Source organism: Ambystoma mexicanum, chromosome 10, assembly GCF_040938575.1.
Source record: "Ambystoma mexicanum isolate Mex_15411 chromosome 10, UKY_AmexF1_1, whole genome shotgun sequence".
Classification (NCBI taxonomy): domain Eukaryota; kingdom Metazoa; phylum Chordata; class Amphibia; order Caudata; family Ambystomatidae; genus Ambystoma; species Ambystoma mexicanum.
The window spans coordinates 1,309,843,587-1,309,862,328 of NC_090932.1; the positions used below are offsets into that span (position 1 = coordinate 1,309,843,587).

Below are 18,742 nucleotides of genomic sequence, written 5' to 3' on the forward strand. Positions count from 1 at the left end.
CAGGTGAAAAACCAAGGCGGATTACATAAGAATCCCTTTGTTTTACACCCGAATGAAAAGGTAATGGAGGCATAAAACTAAACCCACTGACAAGGTGGAGATGGAATGCACAGATCACAACTCATCTCCACTTTATACCTCTTGTCACTGCTCGAAAATGGGGCAGTGCATTAATTGGAGGTGTTCACTATTAGAGCTATATTGAATGCACCCCTCACCCCCCAAATGTCGACTTTAAACCAATGATTGGCTCCAGTTTGGCTCTGGGTGAGGTTACATTGATTATGTTCTCTGCTTGCAGGTGTAAAACCATCTTCGCAGCCGTCCTTGCTGGTTCGGGACACTTGAAGCGCACTTTTAGACTCCTGCAGAAGAGCAGCAACCGGTGGGGCATGCAGCATCCGACACACAAGGCATGGGCTGAAGAGTCCGCGAGACTCGATAAAGCCGGTGCCTCGCTGAAAGTCAAGCGGCAGGAGCTAATGGAGGCTGGAGTGACACCGGAACCCGTCAAGCTTTATGAACAATGCTTACAGAGAGTCAGGAACCCCTGGAGGCACCAAGAGCACCTTCAAACATGACCGAACTGAAGCCGCCAACTTTGCCTGCGAGCTGGTGCAGACCTAGTTCTACCCATTTCTCATGCAATGACCATGGACTGCTGTACATAGGAATATTTATATGTTTATTTATGATCTAGACTTCTCCACTTTTATTGACTGATACACGGACACCTGATATATATTGGGAGGGTTTGGATTCACTGTGCTGGAATTGGCGCAAAACTTCCCATTGCCCCCTTTTAGTTTTTTGTTGTTTTGTTTTGTTAGCTTTTTTAAATCACTTGGTATGGAAAAGGCAGTTGCATTTTCCTTCCGGACTGCATGTACATTATGTTCGTTCAGGCATTTCCTTTCCACATAAGACCAAGGAAAACACAAACAAGGGCTGAGCAGAAGCGGCCGGGGTGCAATATACAAACTATAGGTCCATGTGTGTGCTTGATCAGCTGTTATGTTAACTATATCACATAAATGCACAAACTCTTCTCTCTTTCTCTCTCTCTCTCTCTCTCTCTCTCTCTCTCTCTCTCTCTCTCTTCTCTCTCTCCCTCTCTCTCTCTCTCTCTCTCTCTCTCCTTCTCTCCCTCTTTCTCTCTCTTTCTCTCTATGCTTCTACATCAGGTCCATATCTACACCCAGACCAGACCTGTGTGTCTGTGTGTTTTCTGGTCTGTGTGATTATGTGTCATTGATTGATTTTATATATTTATCAAGCGTGATAGAGGTTCAGATATATAAGTGGGGGGGTCACATGTTCACATTACACTGCGCTAGTGTATGTAGGAGGCTTCAATGACAGCCAAGGAATGTGTGTCTTATTTTGTATTGGGTGACTGCACGCGTGAATGTATTTTAAAGGATGCTTGTATTTAAAGTGTGAGTGTTTTTTTTCCATTGTGGGCACCCCTCGGAAGGGCCACTTCAGGACATCCTTTTTTTTGCGATGATGTATAATCAAAGCGAGTTTCCAAATGATGTTTATCTCATTAAAATCTCATTGAATAAAGTAGCAAAGCCGTTGTTCATCACTGCAGCCTTATGGAGCAGTGTCTTCAGCAGGTGCCTCTGGGGAGATCTCTCCAATCACTAGATCTCTTTTTTTGTTTCTGGCAACTCTGCCCCTGAATAGCTACGTCTTGATGTGTCTCTCTCCTCTCTGCGTGCCTAACTGTATTCTCTTGAGCATCCACATCACCGCTTGGTTGCTCCTTCTCCTCTGGACATTACTCTTCTAACAGTGTCAATTGCCCTTCTGAGGGGCGGCTTTAAATTCTCTGAAAAAGTTTCTTCTTTGTCTGTCAATGTTCATCTTTCCTCAATGTATCTGGTGCTCTTCTGGGCCTCTCGTGTCTTGAGATGACTCAAAAGCCTCCTTCGAATCTCATCTCCAATAACATGTTGGTGCCTCTCGTGTTCCTGTGGGCATTTCTCCTGTTGATGTCTCTGTCCACGTGAGTGTGCATGTAATGGGGATCCTTACCCATTCCAGCCTCTCCCACTATCCCTGATCCAGGCACCCCCTAGATGCGACCCCATCCTGTATGTCTCTTTGCTTGAATTAATACATCCCCCTTCAACCATCTATATTTCTCCTCGTGTGCATCTTTCCCTCTGAGCATGTCAACCTGTGTGTATCATTCCCTCTGAGCATGTCAGCCTGTGTCTATCTTTCCCTCTGAGCATGTCAGCCTGTGTGTATCTTTCCCTCTCAGCATGTCAGCCTGTGTCTATCTTTCCCTATGAGCATGTCAACCTGTGCGTATCTTTCCCTCTGAGCATGTCAACCTGTGTGTATCTTTCCCTCTGAGCATGTCAGCCTGTGTGTATCATTCCCTCTGAGCATGTTACCCTGTGTGTATCTTTCCCTCTCAGCATGTCAGCCTGTGTGTATCTTTCCCTCTGAGCATGTCAACATGTGTGTATAATTCGCTCTGAGCATGTCAGCCTGTGTCTATGTTTCCCTCTCAGCATGTCAACCTGTGTGTATCTTTCCATCTGAGCATGTCAACCAGTGTGTATCTTTCCCTCTGAGCATGTCAGCCTGTGTCTATCTTTCCCTCTCAGCATGCCAACCTGTGTGCATCTTTTCCTTTGAACATTTCCACCTGTTTGTATCTTTCCCTCTGAGCATGTCAACCTGTGTGTATCTTTCCCTGTGAGCATGTCAGCCTGTGTGTATCTTTTCCTCTGAACATTTCCACCTTTTGTATCTTTCCATCTGAACATGTCAACCTGTGTTTATCATTCCCTCTGAGCATGTCAACCGGCGTGTATCTTTCCCTGCGAGCATGTCAGCCTGTGTGTATCTTTCCCTCTGAGCATGTCAGCCTCTGTTTATCTTTCCCTCTGATCATTTCAACCTGTTTGTATCTTTCCCTCTGAGCATGTCAACCTGTTTGTATCTTTCCCTCTGAGCATGTCAACCTGTTTGTATCTTTCCCTCTGAGCATGTCAACCTGGGTGTATCTTTCCCTCTGAGCATTTCAACCTGTTTGTATCTTTCCCTCTGAGCATGTCAGCCTGTTCATCTCTTTCCTTCTGTGCATGTCAGCCTGTGTATATCATTCCCTCTGAGCATTTCAACCCTTGAAAGGTTTTTTACGCCCCTGTCAACACATCGTTAAAAGGAGCATCACTCTTCTCTCAGTAACTCACTCTCTGATTTATAGGACCCTAGTACTTTTTCTCCCTTCATGATCCCTCTAATGTACGTCTTTAGTGACTGTCTCATAAAGCTAAAGCTGCCTCATCACTAGATATGTCTCTTTCCTGTGAGTGCCCATGTTTCTACTGGGTGCCCCCCACCTGCCCCACATGTCTCATGTGTAGATGCAGGTGGTACCCATGAGATGTATACTTTCCCTATGGCTGTTTGGCCTATACTGTATGTACTTCAGGTGCTCCTTATCCCAATGGAGGCATCTGCATCCTTGATACCACTCTTCACCTTGTTCTTAATCATGGCCAGTCCATGTCTTTCAGAGCATGAGGGAAACCTGTATATTAACTAGCAAACTCTCTGATCCAGAGATTCAGCAAGATTGTCCATGACTTTCATACAATGAGCCCAAAAGTCTGAGAAAGAGATACTGAAGATGAGAAGAATGTGAAACTTTTGAATTGCCCATCACACCAGAAGTATTTCCCCATGTTCCCCCAAGACTCTTTATCTCCAGAGCCCTCTTCTGTCACTGGTATCACGTGTCCCTACACATCGCTCACATGAGTTGATTTGTTTTCTCTTTCACAGTTTCTCACTTCATGTTCTTAACCTATGTGTCCTTTGCCGTGGGAGTCACTCTCACCATCAACCCACCTCAATATCTCAGTGCCCTTCATTTTCTTTGGTCTCACCCTCTCCTCCAAGGCATGGACTCCGTATCTCACATGTCACTTGCCTCTGGTGCCAGCTGTCCCCATAATCTATGCCCTCTTCCTCCACTGTACCCAAGTGCGTACTTCTTCCTCTGATCTTTACCCAAGTGCCCCGTTCTTCCTTGTCCTCGTCTGCACCCTAGGGTCTCTCTCTGTCTCTTCGTCCACCATTACCGCAGTGTCATCATATCGACTCACTTGTACTCGTATTTCTCTCTGCCTCTTCCATCATCCATAGACAGGGTCTGTCCCGCCCTCTCACCTCAGTTGAACCTCATTGTCTCCCTCTATCTGGTCCTAAGAGCTCACATTCTCCTTTGCATGTTCAAGGGTGTCTTTCTGTTATTTGTCTTCCACTTGCACCCCTATGTCTCTTGCCAGAATCCTTATTTCCTCTCCTTCCTGTGACCCATACCCTAGTGTCTTCTTCCTCTGACCTGCACCCCGAACCTTTTTTTCTCTTTGTTATCTACACTCCAATATATTTGTCTTTTGACTTTTCCTAAAGTGACTCTGATTCGTTGTTATTTTCCCTGTTGAGTGAACTCCATGATCTCAATATGATTCCCAGTCCTGTGCTCCACTCCCCATCCTCTGCTCTGTACCCCTACTTATCGCTCTTTCTCTAAACTGAACACTGGTATCTCCTGCCAGTGTTTTCATCTTTTTCACTGTCTTCCCTTCACCGCCTCTTCCCTCTCTTTGGCTAGAGTAAATGTGGGCCTTAAGTGATGGGCGAAGTTAAAATGATCGTACCCAGCAGGGGTGATGTCAGTGGTTTTCTGTTGCAAGTAAATAAATAGAGATTTTGTTATGATGCAAGAATGGTGTTCAAAGAGTACTGCTTCAATTGGATCTGGGACTGCATTTGATTGAGGATCGGTATAATGGGGAAGGATCCAGGAGTGGAGCTGATAAAAGCCATGCCTCCCACTTCCTTCCCCTTCATGTCTTCGATTTTATCAGCCTTCTCCTCCGCCACCCAACTTCCTTTCCCAACACCAACCCACCCAGGACGTTTTATTATGCGGTAATGGAGAGTAAGGGTGTGGTAGACAATGCAAGGGGCCATTGTGCAACCCAGTCAATGCATCAACCTTTACTGATATCGCTGGCTCTGCTCTGAGACTAGCAGGACCTTCACAGTCACCCAGCCGGCGATCTCGACTGCTCCACGCAACGTACCAGATTTGAAAGTAGCCGTATAGTTTTTAAATTCTATGGTAACATCTTTAATGGTTTTTTACCCTGTGTTTAGTGTTCTTGGTAAGAATTACCAATTCACCATGCAACTCTCAGGTCTGTCGAAAAGGAGGGGTGTGTCTGCACACACACAAGCGCACACCCATCCTTATACTACTGATGTACAATTCCTTTCAAGTACTCAGACTCTGTTGAAAATGGATCTGTACACACACAACCCCTTACCCATAGTACTGACTTATCATCCCACTCAAGTACTCAGACTCTGCGTGTTGAATGTTGAGTTGTACACACACACCCACATCCTTACCATAGTAATGATTTGCCATTCCAATCAAGTACTCAGACACCACACCCACACGCACACCCTTAGCCGTAATACGGACTTACCATCCCACTCAAGTACTCAGACTCTGCTTGTTGAATGTTGAGTTGTGAACACACACCCACATCCTTACCATAGTAATGATTTACCATTCCATTCAATTACTCTGACTGTGCTCGTTGAATGTTGAGCTGTACACACACACACACTCACCCACACACACACGCACCCCCTTACCCGTAGTACTGACTTCCCATTCCGATCAAGTACACAGATTCTGCTTGTTGAATGTGGAGCTGTACATACACACATACACACCCTTACCCATAGTTTAGATGTACATACAGTTTAGATGGGCCAACACACTAAGACACTATGCATACCGTTCCTCCTTCAGTGCATGTTAACAACAGTGGCCACCTTTTATATAACGCATGGCCTTGTGATAATGGACTATTTTAATTAAGAGCTGAAGCCAGCCAGTGTGTCATGGAGGCAGTGGTGAAGCATACTTGGACTTGAGTGCCTGGATTCAAGCGCTTGGCACACAGATATTCAGGCAAGAATCATAAGACCTAGCCAAGAGTTGCACAAACAATGCTTGCAAGAGGAGAGCGACCTCATTGCATCTAGAGGCTGAAAAATGAATCTTGACAGCTCTGATGCCCCCACTTTTCAAGTATAGGTAAAAAGGGTTGTGGGTTACCACAACTAGTACACTGTGTTTTATGTCAGAAAAAAAGAGACTCCCATCCTTTCGGCAGGGACGTCATTTCATCAAAATACCAGAGATAATGGAAGTGATATCACTCACCTGATAACATCACAGGACATGTGACATCTACTTCATCGTAGGGCGTGTAGTCACACGACCTCTCCTCTGCATGACGTCACAGATAGTGGCATCACCAATGTAAATTACCTAAAATATGCATACGTTAATAAAACAATGAATCATTTGTAAAGTGGATAACACTGTATTTGAATCACCAAAGATATGTTGACTAAGGTACTGCCTTGATATGCTATAACTGCAGTAATGATATGCCAGGGGCATGCCCACTAGAACCATCACAGGCCAGCGCCACTGCTTCCATATTTCAGTGCAGTCTCGTATGGCGAGGTGCTGCCATCTTATTTCATTACAGCATCACATGCCAGCTAAATAGACATCATATTCAACTGTAACCAATGCCATCCATATTTTCTTTGCACAGTTACAGCCAGACCGAACCCCAAAGCCCCTCTTTTTTAAGAGACGGCCCCACACTGTCAGGATGGCTTCTCTGCCAATACTGGTTCTACAAATTTACCCCATTTCACAAACCTTCTGTCATATTACACACAGTGAAACTTTTAAATAGTGCTTCATGACAAGTACTGCAACCTGTTGTGTCCTATTTGTTGTGTCCTATTTCTATGGACACGTTTGTTCACCGTTACTGTTTGTGTCCGTTCTCTGTGTTTGGGAAAAGGTTGTGGCGCAGCCACGAGAAAGGGAAGAGGCGGGGCTACCGTCTCCGACGCCAGTTCGGCGCCGACAATAAAAGAAAGCACATCGTATTACCCCGGCTCCCGCGTCTCATTGCGTGAATCTGATTTATTTGAATGCTTCAGATTACTTGAAGTTCCGAACCTCCTCGGAACTTAACATTGGCGACGAGGACGACGCACTCACACCCACCCGCCGGCAGTTCCAGTGTCGCGTGTGGGCCGCGGAGCAACGCCGCAGCTTCAGGCTCTGCAGCACATCATCGACCCGCCCACGCCCACCCGCAGGCAGCTCCAGCGTCGCGTGTGGGCAGCGAAGCAACGCCGCAGCCTCAGGCACGGCGGCTTTTCATTTCGTTTTGTCGGCGCCACGCCATGCAGTAGTGGCGGTGGAGGGAAAGCTCCCGCCAACTCACACACGCACCAGGAAGGAAGCTACACAGCCCAGTAATTAAGGGCCACCTGCTGTTCATGACGCCCCATGCAGACCAGGTCACCGCTAGCCCCTACGTTCAGCCGGCGAGGTCGTGCTGATGAAGGAAGTGGAGGTGGACCCTCAGCACACGCCACTCCAGTGAGTAGAGTGCCACAGCAGCGCAGCTCCACCGCACACAGTCACGAGCAGCGCAGCCCAGCCATATCCACCAACATGTCGGCAGACAATACTGACAGCGGCCTACAGAGCCCCCAAGCCAGCTCCACTCCGAGAGCAGCCAGTAATGGAGAGGACAATTCCTCTCAATCTCTGCAGCTACAAGCAGTCCCTCACTTTGACATGACTGATACCAACAGCCTGGCACCCAGATGGGCTCGCTGGCTAAAAGAACTCCACATTTACATCGATGCCTCGGGTGTGAGAGAAGAACGCCGTTTGAGAGGCATCCTGCTTCACTCCCTGGGTCCCGTGGTCCGGGACATCGTGTTCGAAATGCCTGAGGCCAACACTAACTCTTTTCAAGGCATAATTGACTCATTAAATCTCTCTCTAGTACCCAATTTCATGACATCCAGCATGTGACTGCAGAATGAGCGCATATCTCTGAGAAGAGCGCTCAATTCTCTGAACCATCTCTCACCAACTCTTAGGGGAAGCTTAACCGTTTCCCGAAAATACTGTTTTATATTTTGCACAATTCATTAAGTTTAAAAATGTTTATTGAATAGTTGTTGTACTCTTAAAAAAAAACGTTTATTTTCTCGGACATACGCCCCATACTAAATCATACAATCATGTTGTCCCATGTCAGGTATGAATACTTTATCCCGTACTTGTTTTTTGTTGTGGTTATTTTGGCATTCTGGCACTGGTTTCATTTTCTAGATTATAAATGCCCAAGAACGAGTAATAGAAAGCAAATAATAAAATATGTCTGGGGCAACAGGAGATTCATTTGCCCTTTCATTGAAAAGCATTTTCCTTTTCCCCAGAAAATAGTACATAAATAATGGTGTCATTTATTTGGTGTATTTTGTTAACTTAATCCATGAAAATAAATATTGATCCACCATCATATGAACAACAAAAACTAAGCAGCGGGGATATTCAGTCCAGAGATTGACTTTGCTCCATATCCAAGAAGTTTGAGGATATGAAGATCCTTGCAAATCGCATTTCACATAAGGTATTCTGTTTTTTTAGCGCATACTGTTTTGGGTCTGCATGCCTCCGAGATGCACATGTTTTTAACTCCCTGGCCCGTCTGGGACTAGATGTAGCAGAGGCAATGGCAGGGGTAGCAAGGAGTGGGCCAGCGGTAGCAGCTGCTACCCATGACAATCCCAAATCGGGTCCATGCCCTCTGGCAGTGCTGGCATGCACAGGAGCCGTCCCAAAACATCTGGTTGCTATATTCTCATTTGGCATGAGTTCAGAATGTTTAGGCAGCCAGTTAGGGTGCACTGACCCATACTCTGCTCACATAGAGCTCGTGCCTCTGGGCCAGGAGGATAGCTCAGGAGCAATGCGCTCGTCTTGGAAGCAAGAGCAAGACATATTTGAATTATGGTCCTGTGCTTAGAGACTGGTCTCTGCTATTGAGTGCGCTATAAACGATTGATGCTCCCAGGTGGCGTGCCTTCCCTTTAAGAGTTAGGAGGATTCCTTCAATGGATATTTTTATGTCCAAGTACAATAATATGAGGTTGCAACTAGGATATCAAAGCAATTGTGTCTCCCAGCGTATGCATTTCTGATCAAACGGGAGATTGCAGTCATGATGAACATTGATACTAACCCTCCGGTTCCCAAGGTGATCCTCACACTGCAAAAGAGCAAAGCTTGTGCAAAACATCTTGTCACACACAAATTAACACAATTGGTTAATCCAAGATCTGGCAATGGTAGCCTTTGTTCTATCGGATTTCCTGGAAATATTGGGAACAGCCACAGACTTACCCAATAGGTATGCTAGTAAGAAACCAGCAATGCAATTCCAATTTGAGGGTAGTAAAAAAGGTAACCCAATAATGAATTGTAGAAGAAGAGACACAACACATGTTGGAACATGGAATACACAGGGGCCCTTTCACGCTCAACCCTTTAATAACGTGCACAGAAATCATCAAATGCTTCACCTTGATGAATTCATGAAGCAACACAAACCAGGTACCCCTGCCCAAAAGAAAGAAAACAATACTTTATGTTGGAATTCAAATTTCCATGAAAGTAGAACAACAATAATCACTATTAATTTCAACAACAAAAAATACGTTTAAATAAATCAAATGCCACATATGTAAACAATAAATAGTATTTAAAAGTAATAAATAGTATGAAAAAGTACAAATATATACTTAGCCAAACAGAAACGTGTTCGATAGTCCTCTAGTAAAAGCAAATACAAAAAATACAAGTCTAGGGGCCTCATTACGACCCTGGCGGTATGGGGTTAACAGCGCCGGTAAAGCTGCCGGCGCCGTTAACCCCATACCGCCTCATTACGAGGTCCGCTCGCGGGAGCCGCTCTGGACGCCTGGTTTTACCAGACGTCCTTAGCGGGTCCCGCGAGCGGGCCAGCATGCTTACAACATGCCCGTCATTAACGGGCCCGTTGTTAGCATGCTCCCCATTCCCATCGAGCCCTATGGGGGCTTGATTGGGAATGGGGATGTATCCGGTCCGGGTTCCCTGAATGGGGAAATACCGGGCCCTCCAAGGTTGGAAAGGCCCGGTATTTCCCCATTCAGGCAACCCAGACCCGGACCCGAGTTTTTAGGCAGCCATGCCCTTATTAAGGGCATGGCTGCCTCCAAACTCATAATGAAGCCCTAGGAGTCCTAAAACCATTATTATTTAAAAGACCCCTTAAATAATGCCTAAAAGGATTATGCAAAGGACAGAACAAACTGAAGTGCATTACACGTTCTACCTCTCTCGAAGTAGCCATGCATTACATGTCTACCTCCTCTAAATCAGACCAACTCCCAACTATGAACAACAATGGGAGTGCCCATTCTCATGTGAATTAATACATTTCTATTACTGCCTTTAAGGATCATGAGCAAATAATCTGGCATTCCTCGGCTGGTACTTAAAGGAAAGTATACAATAGTTCTTGGTTTTGCTTCTATCCACAACATAAAAATGTAAAACCTGATTAGGAGCAGAGATTGTGCAGCAATCATGCCCCCAATAAAAGTAATCCCCAATTGTGTGTGAATTAAAAGAAGAAACACCACTGGGGAGATCTAAAAGCGGACAGAAATCCTCACAGAGAATGATGTAGTATCCTGTTTCCTGTCATCCACTATATTAATCTGATGTAGAATATCCTCCCAAACAGTTTAGCGGTACTACACATCAGTTAGATTGGTCGGTAAGAGGTTGGTGCTGTCCAGTGCCTTTGTTACCTACAAGTCAATTTTCTTTAAACGATCATCATCTGCTAGGTCTTCGATGAGATCCAACTTTGTCTTTTTCCGTATGTTTATGCAAATCCTTGAAATGTTCAATCCAAACGGCAAGTATCCCATATCTCGCAGTTACATAACTGCTTCCTATTTCTAAGGCCTATCTTGTAGGTTCTGCAGCTCTGCCTATTCTTGGTTCTATCTGAAGGATTCTCCTTTAGTGCTTTTAAATGCTCTTATTTCATGGTTTTATAATCTGGCTCTAGCCAGGACAACAATTGGTCTTAATCTCTTTTGTCCCCACCTTTTCCAAGAAAGGAAAGCCTAGGGCTTTTATTAAAGATGCCCAGATGTTCATCAAGACACGCTAATACTGTCTCGTAAAACCGTAAAAGGGCTATTTTATATTTGTTCTACAATTGTTATTCTTTGGTTGTGTATTTAGGATCATCAGGTTATCTTTTATCACAGTTCCCCCAAATTGTTAACTCAAGGGGGTTTGGATCACTTACTCCACTATCACCTACAGAAAAATCTATGATCAACTTTCAATTTGCAAAAGGCATTATTAAATAATCGATTGTTCTACAAAATGTACTATTTATGAATGTGAACTTTCATGAAAACAAATCAAGAACAAAGAGATGTTGCAGATATAAGAACCTGTAGAAACAGAGCTCCTTTTAATTTTTAATTTTTTTATTAGCATTTGATTTGCAAAATCAAGCCTTTTAGCTACATACAACTGTTCTTGAGAAAAAGAAAATAGAAAAAAGAGAAAAAAAGAGAGAGCGAGAGAGGCAAAACATTGTTATAAAATACGAAATATAGACATCAACACAGTAAAAGACAAAGAGCTCCTTTTAAAATAATTTTCTGATAGGGAGATGGAATCAAAACCTCTGGACTAGGAAATTCTCCCTATTACCATTGTGGAGTGAGGTGGCCGCTTGTTCCTCTACCTTACAAATCATTTTCATCATATTGGGAATATACGTATCAGAAGCAGTGCTTACCTTTGAGGTCTTGCGTGGCCTGTGTTCGAAGAGGTAAGGCCTGTCGCCCCGCTAGCCACGCTTCTGTCTGTCTGAAATAAACAGAACAGCCTAGAGGTCACCTGAAAAGGCAGCCTAAATGGAGGGAAAAAAAACCTTCAGGGAGGGGAGAAAATCTCCAGCTGAGGAAAGGAGGAAGACAAGGAGGACAAGAGTTCCAGCGAAGACGGAACCAGCAGGAGATCAGGAGAGGATAGAGCCGAGAAAGAGTAAAGGATCAAGAAGGCAAAAGGAAGCAAGGGAATTAAACAGTAACCGGGGCAGGGAAATGAGTGTCATAGCAATTTGGAGGAAAGGCTGATTGCGATACACTGTTACCTGGAGACTGGCGTCTTTATCCTGCCGGTGAGACGTGCCATCTTGGAAGTCTGCATCATCACGAAGAGTTAGGCGGAACATTGGCGCCATCTTGGGAAGGGCTGACGTCCAGTGTATCGTTGCCATAGCTCGCAATGTATACACCTGTAATTGCCATTCCCGAGAGCGGTGGTGACGGAACATGACATCAGGCCCTCTTCCAAGGCTCAATTCACCCGGCTTCCACCGGTACCTCCGATGGAACTGCTTCAAAAAAGTAGGGGCTTGAATCAAGAAGGTGGTTCCCACGACCTCTCTGTCACAGGATACCCTTTCCAATGAATCAGATACTGCAACGCCCCAAAAATGTCACATATTTTCTCTATTTCATACACATCATCCTGTAGAACCGGTGTTATAGGAGGTTTCTGTAACAATCCCAGAAAAGGCTTCAATAATGACACATGAAACACCGGATGGATGCGATGGCAAGAGGGGGGAAGCCGTGATGTATAAGCCACAGGATTAATGGTCTTTCAGATGAAAAAAGGGCCAAAATGCATAGGGGCAAACTTCCCTGTGCTCAATCTGCATGGTAGGTATTTGGCAGAAAGCCACACTCAATCCCTTTTTGGTACATTGGTGTTTCTGATCAGCGTTTGTCTGCACATTTCTTGATGTTTCTTAAAGAGTTCTGTAATGCCACTGACGTCTGTTGATGTATCTGGCATAGGGCCTGAACCATCTCTTCTGCCACGGGAACAGGAGTAACACATGATGGGAGTTCATGCAACCATAGTGGATGGTACCCATAGGTACGATAGAAGGGACTGTGTCTAATGGTAGGGTGTATTGCATTGTTATAAGAGAATTCTGCCACTGGTAAAAGAGATGACCAATTGTCCTGGGCTTGATGCGAGAAACAACGATTCCTCTTTAGTTCGATTTAAGCGCTCCTTTTGCTCGTTGGTTTCAGGATGGTAACCAGATGACAGTGCTCTTTTGATGCCTAAATGCTTGCAAACTGCTGACCAGAAACATGAAGTGTACTGCATTCTCCTGTCCGAGGTAATGGATTCTGGTGAACCATGTTACCGAAAAATGTTTTTAATGAAAACCATGCTCGTTTTCAATGCTGTGGGTATCTTGGGAAGGGGTGAAAAGTGAGCGAGTTTTGTGAATGAATCAATGGTTACCATAATGGCGGTGTTACCTTGGGAAGAAGGCAGATCTGTGTGAAAGTCTGTAGAAATATACTGCCAAGGTCTTGCTGGTACTTGGGCTTATTGCAGTTTCTTTACTGGTAGTCTATGTGGAGTCTTGTTCTGGGTGCAGACGTTACATGCTCTTGTACGTCTTGTCGCATTCCTGGCCACCAAAAAGGGTGTGAAAGAAGCTCCAATGTGTTGTTTAGTCCTCAATGGTCACCCACCACCAAATCATGTGACAAAGACATTGTGGAGGCCCGTAGATCCCCTGGGGTTAGGGTAAACTGATCTTTTGTAGAAATACAATCCATCTCTGTGTTCCAGTCAGTTTAACAAAGGTGCTGTAGATGGATTTTCTTGCATCATTTTCTTTAAGTGCTTCACCCAAAACTCTATGGTACACAGGAAAGTAGCCTGTGGAAACACCTCCCCATAGGGAGGGAGTTCTTTTTCCTGAAAAAGTAAATTGCTGGATAATAGGTCCGCTGCCATGGTTTTTTGTTCCTGGAATATAGGTGATGCAAAACCGATAATGTGAAAACAAATGGACCCACCGTGCCTGTCTGCTGTTTTCACAGTCATAATTCTGTAGCAACTGGAGATTTTTATGGTCTGTTCAGATTTCTCTCGGCTTCTTGGCCCCAATAAGTAGGTGTCTCCAACTCCTGGCAGGATATTTTAATCGACAATAACTCCTTCTCTAAAACAGAATGGTTTCTTTCTGCATGGGAAAGCGTTTTTAGAGAAATACACCAAAGGATGTTCCTGTCTGTCATGAAGCTGCTTGAGGACTGCCCCAAAAGCAAAATCTGAAGAATCTGCTTCCAAGATGAATTCATGATCATATTGTGTTTGAGGCAGGAGAAGAGAGAAGCTGAGGTGAAGGAATGCTTAAGATTGTCAAAGGCTGCCTGGGTTTCTGGTGACCATCTAAAAGGGGGGTTCCTTTTCAAAAAAGCTGTTAAAGGAAGGACCAGCCTCGAGAAATTGTTGATGAACTTGTGGTAAAAATTGGTCATACCAGGAACTCTTTGAAGCTCTTTGATGTTACGACGTGGCACCATCTGCAGGATAGCTGTCAAAGTCTGTCGTACCTCCCCATTCCCTCTCCTCACCTGAGTCTTGTAGGGAGTTGTCAAATACCTTCTTCTTTCAGTTCCTTTTAGTTTTCTTTGGTTTCCTTTCCTTTTTCTCGTGCAAGCAAGGGCGAGCTCCCTCGGAGGCCACCGTGACCTGCAAGGAAACAGGATCAGGGTGAACCCCAAGGAGCAAGCTCCCAAATATATCCAGGGAAAAATCCGGATGTGGCAGAAAAAACCCTGTGTGTGATGACAGTTCTGGGTTGTTGGAAAAGATGATGTCTTGAAGTAATCCTTCTGGTAATGGAAATGGTAGGTTAATCTTCCTTCAATAACCAACCACAGCTGTGAATCAACCAAAAGATACTGCTACCGGCACTCGGTAGCATAGGTATTGTCCTCCTGCTTCCTAACAGAAGTGGGCACAGCGGTGCCAGAACTTCCTTTACTGGATCCTGCCGTAAATAGGGAATATGGCAAGAGAATGCTGACAGGAAGTATTGACACGGAATGGACAATCAACGGACACCTGGAAAATGAGACCGGGAGCACCAAGGTGTGCATGCAGAGTGTCTTACAGAGAAAGGGAGAGACGAAAGCCAGAACAGACAGATCAGAAGCGGAAACCGAAAGTATGTGCTCCAAAACTAAAGCAGAGGAAAAGACAGAAAAAAGAGAAAACCGAAGAAAAATTAAACCCGGTAAGAGTAAAATAAAAACATTAAGAATCAAGTAAGGCACCATGACAAAAGAACAGAATAAGAACTACAGATACAGCCAGATACAGGAAGGAAAGTGAGGAGTTGTCAGTCTAGAAAAATGGATACCTCTACTTTGTGACCGCAAACGTATTTTGGTGGCCGTGGGCCAACCGTCTCATGCACGATATGACAGAATATAGGTTTTCGAGTTTGCCAATGAACGGCCATTTTGATGTAACAAGAATCGCCATTTTGTTTTCTAACCATTGCTCATTGCTTTCTGTTCCTATTGCTTTGCAGTATATTTTCTGCTTACACTGCTCGACTGTAAAACATTGTTGTCTGCACGTAAAAAGGACAAGGCTGCAGGGCCGTGAGGATAACAAGAGTTCGTTGAAACACAACGTAGGCAGCGCCAGGAAGAATGCCCGGCTCCCTCCTGAATGTAGCCTTGAAGCAGAGCTGCAGGGCATTTAATCATTTCGCAGCTGCCAGCCAGTCTCGGTATATGGTAGAATATGTTAGAATAATACAGCTAAAGGCTTGAATTATGCTTTTCTTACAGCCCCCCTTTACTGAGCCCCGTTAGAGCGTGTCGGCTCCCAGCACACGAATAGCACCTCATAGATAGCAAGGTCTGGAATGCAACTCTCCCCCCTGTATGTAGCTCGCTTCCAAGAACAGAAGCGCTGTATTCTGTTCAACAACTGAAAGATGCCTCCGCACTCACAAATTGCAAATTGTTACTAGAATAGATGTTTGAAGGTATTATAGTTGTCGGAGATGTCCATCATCACACCAAGTTCAAAGAAACCCAATAAAGGGGCGTGTTAAACATGTCACAGCTGATTGTTTGATATGCATTTTGTATATATGTAACTGATGTACGTAATTCACTCTCTTGCGTCCCTCGAGGTCTAGAGATACACGTCGCGGGGCGTGAGACCGAGTTGGCCAACTGAGACTTTTGCTTTGCAATAAACCCTAGCTTTGGGAATACAACCTCGTGTCTGGCGTATCTATCGTGTGTGGTGACTCGCCTTGTTTCTATAGACGTTAGGGACCCCGAGGGGCCCCTTTCAAGATGGCACCCGAATAGGGACCCTCCCCCATTTGTTCCATCGCATAACGTTGTAATTGAGTAAGGCGGAGAACGGCGAGGACGGGACGATCGAGCCGGGATCAAGAGGTGTTCGGGGCGCCCTGTAGAAGTGATGAGAGACTCCTTTGCAGATCTGCACACATCAGATCCCTGATCGACGTGCCTGGCTAGAGAACAAGGAGGCGAGGGTTCCGAAACGAGGCGGAAGCCAAGAAACGCAGACACGGCGTCATTTGGTGCATCAGTATACTGTCACGATGCCCGCTCCCGGGGAGCCGGCTCAGGCCCTGCGTCCCCGAAAGCGGACATCAAGTCCCCGGGGAAGGTCCCAGCAACCCCTTATAGGGGCCCTTTGGACAGCGTCCTGGCGCCTATGGCGCCAGGCTCATAGAAAACGTCAGTCCTGGTGCCATAGGCGCCAGGCCCATTATGAAAGTGTTTGGGTGCACTTACCTGATGCAGACCATGCTGCAGAACCCCGGCCTCCTTGAGGCCTGAAAGGAACTACTTTACCTGTGGGACTCATTTACCACCCGGGCGTGGTCGGGGAAGGATACATACCTGATTGGAGGAAGGACACATTCTAGGAACTTCTTCCAAGGCTATTTAAACCACACCCGATCAGCCACACGTGCTTCGCGTTGTTCTGCATCTAGCAGCTGGACGCTCACCGTGTCTGCTCCTGCATCTTGACTTCTGCCACACCTGCCAGCATCCTGAATCACCTGCAAAGGAAGGGAACAAGAGAACAGAAGAAGGAAAAGGCCTCACCTGCTAAATCTGCATCCCAGAGACATTTCGCCGACAATCCTGAAAAGGAAGACATTTATTTTTAAAAGCATATCGCATCGATCGCTGCAGCGCCGCATTCTACTCACCTTTACAGGGCGCCTCCATGTTCAGCAGCGACCATCCGGCTTCGCAGTCGCGCCCCCGCGCCTAGGGAGAAAAAGACAAGAACAAAGGTGAGAGAAAGAAGGGAAAAGGGAAGCTAAAACTCCATGTCAAGACTTACCTGTTGGGTCATTCCCTTTTCATTTCGGGTCCGCGCCGCATCCAGGCATTTTCGGACCCCGGCCCCTAAGGGGAAAAAGACATCAGCGTTAATGAGTGAATGAAAAGACATTACCAAAACACTCATTAAAGACTTACCTGATTTCCACAAGGATTTCACCGCTCACCTCGGGTCGGTGCCTGTTCCCCGGCATTCCGTACCCCGGCCCCTATGGGGAAAAGACACTAGCATTAGAACATTAATGCATGGACACAAGGGGAACCACTTATAGAAAAACTTACCTGGAAGCCAAGCAAGTTTGGTTCTCACCCATCCGAAAATCCAGTGACGTAACTGGATACCAACGCGCCCCTGCATCAGAAGCAGGATGGAGAGCTCGTCCTTCCAGACCCTAAGGTGAGACGCTACGGGGAAGCACAGAAGGGTTTTGAGGAGGGTGAGAGGGGTAAGTGGGAGGCCGATTGCATTACCCCACAGACAGTTAACCCCCTATTCCCACCTACAGAAGGATACTTCTGCGAGTCAGACAAGCCAGATCTGGGGCCCGGTCCAGTCCGTCTTCCGAACCCTGCGCATCACCTTAGACGAGGTCACAGCAGCGTGAACCAGGCCAGCGCCCCCGTGGGAGTCAGGTGAGCGTTACAGAACGCGAAGCCGTCCTACAAATTCCCACCCAGGCGCTATGGAAACTTCTGAGACCGATCAGTTGGCCCAATTACTGGGGGAATTACGGGCCGAAGTACATGCCGCTCGTCAAGAGACTAATGCCCTCAAGAGGGAATTAATAATATCAAAGGAAAGAACTGATGACCTGGCCAGACAGCTTTTGCAAGGTCAAGCTGGACAAACTCCTCTACCCTGTTCCGGAGGGAACCCCGCTCCTGTGGTTCCCAGTAACCCTGTGCAGATTAATCTACCTGGAAACATGCCGCTGGCCCCACCTGAACGCTTTGCTGGGGACCCCAAACGATTCGCCGTATTCATGAATCAGTGTCGTTTGCACTTCCTATGCAGACCTGGGGCCTTCCCTAATGATCAGACCAAAGTAGCCTTTGTATTGTCATATCTCAGCGGCTGCGCTGCCGATTGGTCAGTTCCACTGGTTACTCAAGATGACCCGATTCTCCATGGATTTCCAAGGATTTCAAGCAAGCATGGAAAGGTTATTTGCTCGACACTCTCAGGGGCAGGCTCGGGATGACGAACTTCTATCCCTGCGACAGGGAAATCAGGACCTCCTATCCTATATTGCAACCTTTAATAGACTAATTGTGGAAACGGGATGTCCAGAGGAAAAAGAGTCACGTTATTTTATCGAGGTCTACGCGGAGAACTTAAAGATGTCTTGGCCCAAGTTGTAAATCCGCCCCAAGAATGCACAGAATATATAGACTTAGTGGTCCAATTGGATCACAGACTTCAAGACAGAAAAACAGATCGGTCCAGGTTTGAGACCCGGGTGTTGGTCAAGACCCACGC

At 45.9% G+C, this 18,742-nt stretch overlaps 1 protein-coding gene across 1 annotated transcript in view; it reads left to right on the forward strand.

The window, feature by feature from the left end:
• PLA2G3 (phospholipase A2 group III) overlaps positions 1–4,999 on the forward strand; it is a 78,261-nt gene extending 73,262 nt beyond the window's left edge. The window contains exon 7 of the mRNA XM_069619341.1: positions 302–4,999. Coding sequence (XP_069475442.1) covers positions 302–581 — 280 coding nt within the window. The 3' untranslated portion in view covers positions 582–4,999. The remainder of the gene's footprint in view (positions 1–301) is intronic.
• Positions 5,000–18,742: the final 13,743 nt, after the last annotated feature.